The sequence below is a fragment of the Papaver somniferum genome, chromosome 4 (assembly GCF_003573695.1).
Source record: "Papaver somniferum cultivar HN1 chromosome 4, ASM357369v1, whole genome shotgun sequence".
NCBI classification, from domain to species: domain Eukaryota; kingdom Viridiplantae; phylum Streptophyta; class Magnoliopsida; order Ranunculales; family Papaveraceae; genus Papaver; species Papaver somniferum.
In genome coordinates this window covers 147,961,212-147,966,036 of record NC_039361.1, presented here as the reverse complement: position 1 = coordinate 147,966,036, position 4,825 = coordinate 147,961,212, and the positions used below count along the sequence as shown (strand labels likewise).

Below are 4,825 nucleotides of genomic sequence, written 5' to 3'. Positions count from 1 at the left end.
CGTGTAATGCCATTCATTTAAGAGGCATATTCACGTGAAGCTTATGTATTTTGCTTCTTAACATTAGATGAGAAAATTCAATTGACGTGTGCATGCCTTTGTGGGATCAACTCTCTCCACGGAAAACTTGTTTTAGAGATGTATGAAAATTTTGAGATGGAGCTGTCCTCGGGACAAACCCCTCCATCCCTACACCAAATCCATTTTGAACTACTAGGTGTCTAAGAGCAACCACAATCAAGACCAAATTTGGGGACTAAACCCAAATTTGGTCTCAAAATGTGCCGCAGCGGAAGGGAGTAAACTCAAATTTGGTCGCCAAAATTAGGGTTTGGGACCAAATGTGGTCGTCAACCCAGACTAAACTTCGTTTAGTGGGACGAAAGTATTAATAGCGTATGAAAGCAGGCGAGATTTTAGTGATCGTATGAAATCAGACGAGAATATAATTACCGTTTGAAGGTGGGGCGGTGATACAATTAGCGTATGAATCAGGCGCATCTATAAACTCCGCCTAACCAAACGCATGTAATACATACGCCCCAACACAGGCGTAGTTATATTGTACGCCCCAATGGGGCGTTGGTATATTTTCCGCCCCAATGGGGCGTTGTTTTAATGTCCGTCCCAATAGGGCGTTGTTTTAATGTCCGCCCAGTTTAATGCATGACTAACTTTAAAATAGACTTAATGCATAAGCTAGGACCAAGCATAAGCTAGGACCAAGCATACGACCAGTTAGCTAAGACCAGTTAAGCTAAGACCAAGCATAAGCATAAGCATAAGCTAAGACCTTTGATAAAAATCTCGTACACTTCAAATAAAGATCAGGTGCATCACATAACCTAGCAAGTTGAAGAATATCAACAACATTTTCCACCATTAATCTTGTTGATAATCCTTTTGTACATATCTGTTTCAGTTTTTGCACATCGAAAACATGCGATAGAGCTAGCAAATGTATTCCGAAATTATCAATTTCTTCTTCTGTGCATCTCGACGAATAAAGAAATTGAACGAAAGCAATTACAGCATCACATGGAACTCCAAGAATTGGAATTACTCTCACTGAATTCTGGTGTTTGCTTGGCTGATCTAAGATTTTCTCCAATACTTTAGAACTTGAACCCTGCAAAATCGATTATAATCGTTGTTAATTTTCATTTCTTGATCTGAAATCAATCAAAAAAAATTAGAGAAATTGCAATAATTAAGAGACTAGAGTGAAGAATTAATTACCAATAGAATGGAGTTAGCAAAGATTCTAAGTCCATTAAAAGTGAGAATTTTCACATCCATATGAGATTTTATCGGATTTTGTTGAGATCTGATCAAATCCAATTAATGTTGACATAGAGATTGTTTTAGTTTGCTTTTTCATGGCTGGTTCCATTTAATGAAACAAATGATGTGAAGAAGAGAAGAGGAAATTAGAGGTTCTTTTTTCTTTCCTTGTTGCTGTTTGAATAAGAGAGTGTTTGTTAACTTGTTTCTGTCTGAATGACTCCACTACAAGCGTAAGCATTCAGGCGTTGATAATAAATACGCTCCATTTCAGGCGTTGATAGTAAGTACGCCCAACACAGACCCACCTTCCATATCCGCCCTACCCAGACGCACCTTCTATGTCCGCCCGAGTCATACGCACTTTCTATCTCCGTATGTATCAGACGCACATAACTTCTCCGTCCCAGTAGACGCACTTCCCATCGCCGTCCCATGTTAGGCGTGAACTATACCTACGCCTCAATCAGGCGCACGTAATAACTCTGTTTCATTCAGACGCATATTTTAAAGAACGCTCGGTCAAGAAACGTGAGTATAAGTTCCGTCTGCACCAAGCGTTCGTATAAGTTACGCTTCACAAAATTTTGGTCGTCCCCCATTGCGCTTGAACACCCAGAATACCAAATTTTTTTGGCTTTTAGTCTGGCTTTTGGTATTTGGTCCGTCTCATGACTGTGGTTGCTCTAAGTCTGTTCATCGGTCCTACACTGGCTTTTCTCTCGAGATGATAACAAAATAGATGCACATCGCAATACGCATAAAACACAATACAAAGCATCCTATCTCATTTATATCTCGCAAAAATGTTTCATCGCGTCTAATTATTGACCATTTTACTATAGCTAAATTGATTGACTTAGCACCTATGAAGCTTTTCAAAAATAAAATAAAAAATACAACTGATCTGGCAAAGGGTTGGCTTTTGACGTTCATTTGACGTTTAAAAAATACCCGTATTCCTGGATACTCTCACAAATTAGAGATACTTAATAATAAAATACACGTTATGGAGAGTAACTTGGAGAACCCTTTATCCAAATAATTTTAGGATTCACTAAATTACCCTTGATTAACTAATGTTTTTTTATCAATTTAATTAATGTTAATTAGATTAGTTTACATTGCTTAGTTATATAATAGATTAGTGTCTTAAGATTAAATTTTATAAGTGTTAGTCATAAAATGGAGAAAGTGGAAGAAGAATGATTTTCGGAGATTTGGGTGATTGGAGAGATTCTAATGAAGAATTTAATGTTGAGGAATTTTCATCTCACCAAGAAGAAGGTGTTTACATTGATTTTGATATTCGTTTGATTCGTGAAGTTACAGACCCACAGTCGACATAGTTTTATGATGAAATCAATGTCGACTCTGGAAAGTCGGTATTGTCTTCATCATAATTCTATGAAGATATTTGGTATTCGCCCATTCATAAGACATAAACTATGCATTTTACAACCTAGGAATCAACATTGCATAATTACAGTCGACATTGAAACATCGTATGAGTCAGCATTGCATCCATATTGTTTGTATATTGAATTATAAACTTTTAGTTTTTTAGCGGATTCATTCGGAGACAAAAAAAGTGCATAAACCCGTGTTTGTACTACGATGCAATACCGACGAAATTGATATCTTTCTAATAGTACAACAAAGTGTTTGTACTGTTTTCCAATCCATGGAAGAATTGATATCTTTCTAATGGTTATGATTTTAAACCATTTTGATTTTTGATCTTCAGATTCTTGATCATCAACATCATATATGTTATATGCTTCCATAGTGAAGAAATAATAATCCCAAATCGACATTATCACAATCAACATCGTTATTAACTTCCGAAGTAGATCGTCTTCTTTCATAACGTACTTGATAACGATGCAGCAGCACCACCAGAAAATTCATTATGGCTATCATATAAGAAATATGAATGGTATTGAGACACCATCAGATCTATAAAATCAAAAAGAGAATCCATAAAAATTGTTGGAACAACAATTACTTTTATTGGATATTTACACAAAACTAAGAGAAATAACCTTAATTTTCCCGCAAGATTTGAAAAATCAAATCAAATCCGAGAAAATCTAGGAGATTGAATGATAAAATAGATAGTTTTTTTCTTTCTTTTCTTCGTGTGAGTTTTGGAGAAGAGAGAAAAAAATGGAAAGATTATCCGGTGGGGCCACACTCAATGAGAAAGCTTGAAACATCGTAGGAGTCGGCATTGCATCCATACTGTCTGCATTGAATTATAAACAATCGACATCGCAAAAATGTTTTTCGACTATGTCAAACTATGATAAATTTCAAAAATAAGATATTTGCCCACGGTAAATAATCCGATAATGCCGACATAGGGAAATTATAACCGGCATTGATAGAATTTAAAGTCCCGACAAACAGTAATTTCAAATAGAGATATTGACCTATGTCGGCATAGCTGTAATTGATACATATATTACTGATTCATGCAAAGAAACCCCAGAAAACTTACATTGGAGTCGGCATTGTATTCAACCGCAAAACAATACCGAGTACAATTGTCGGCATTGCATTCGTCCAAAAAATAATACCAACAGTCATTCTGTAACTGAGAATTATACCTAACTTTTGCAATTTATCTTTGAGATTTTATTTGCTTCTTGTTGAACCGCAATTTCGATTCCAGGATCAGGATAAGGCCTACAAGATTATTTCGTTTCCGGTTTCATTTCCAAGAAAAGGTATTAATCGACCAAGAAATTTTTGGAATCGTCGATCAATTAAATGATGAATCGAAGAAGGGAGAAAACAAAGAAGAATAAGAGAAGGGATATACAATTGATTTTTTTATTATTATTTTGATAAAGGGCAATATGGTCCTTTCGTCACTTAAAAACACTCTTTTCTTAGTTAGAATCCAACCTATCATGTAACCATTGTTGCCCTAATTTGTGTTCTTAAAAAAAAGGCTAGCAATGTATTTTCTGTCGAGTAAAAAGAGTTATGCGTTTATTTTTAACTAGTATGGTTTTGGAAATTTTAGACTAGTTTTACCAAATTGATTATAATTGTTTTGAAAATTTACTGAATTGATGGTTATATAAATAGCTAATAGAAAAACATTTTGAGATGAAATAAAAACATTTTGGTTATTCTGGCATTCTTCTCTTTCTATTCTTAATGTTATATCATCAGCAAAACAAACAATAATTGTCAAAGTCGGTGAAGTAGTTGTGACTGGAATCCATGCAGCTTGTTTACCAGTGGATAGAAGTGAATTATGGGATGATTTATAAAAAATACATGAAATGGATTTTTCCTGGCTTGTAGTTGGATATTTTAATGTAGTCTTGAGTAGTGAAGAAAAAGTTGGTGGTAGAAGACCTTTAAAAATTGTTATGCAAGATTTCAGAAATTGTTTAAATATTTGAGATCTCATTCAAGCTCCTAAATCTGGTATACAATACTCATGGTGCAACAATAGGGTTGGGAAGAGAAGAATTTTATGTGACTTAGATAAAGTTTTTTTTTTAATATTAGTATAAGGTTG

General features: G+C 34.8%; 1 protein-coding gene across 1 annotated transcript; it reads right to left on the bottom strand.

The window, feature by feature from the left end:
• Positions 1-757: 757 nt before the first annotated feature.
• Positions 758-1,475, bottom strand: LOC113273261 (BTB/POZ and TAZ domain-containing protein 1-like). The gene is made up of 2 exons (XM_026523010.1): positions 1,240-1,475; positions 758-1,129 (listed from the first exon to the last, which is right to left on the bottom strand). Exons 1-2 carry the CDS (start codon positions 1,297-1,299, stop codon positions 758-760), a joined length of 432 nt encoding a protein of 143 aa, XP_026378795.1. The 5' UTR covers positions 1,300-1,475.
• Positions 1,476-4,825: the final 3,350 nt, after the last annotated feature.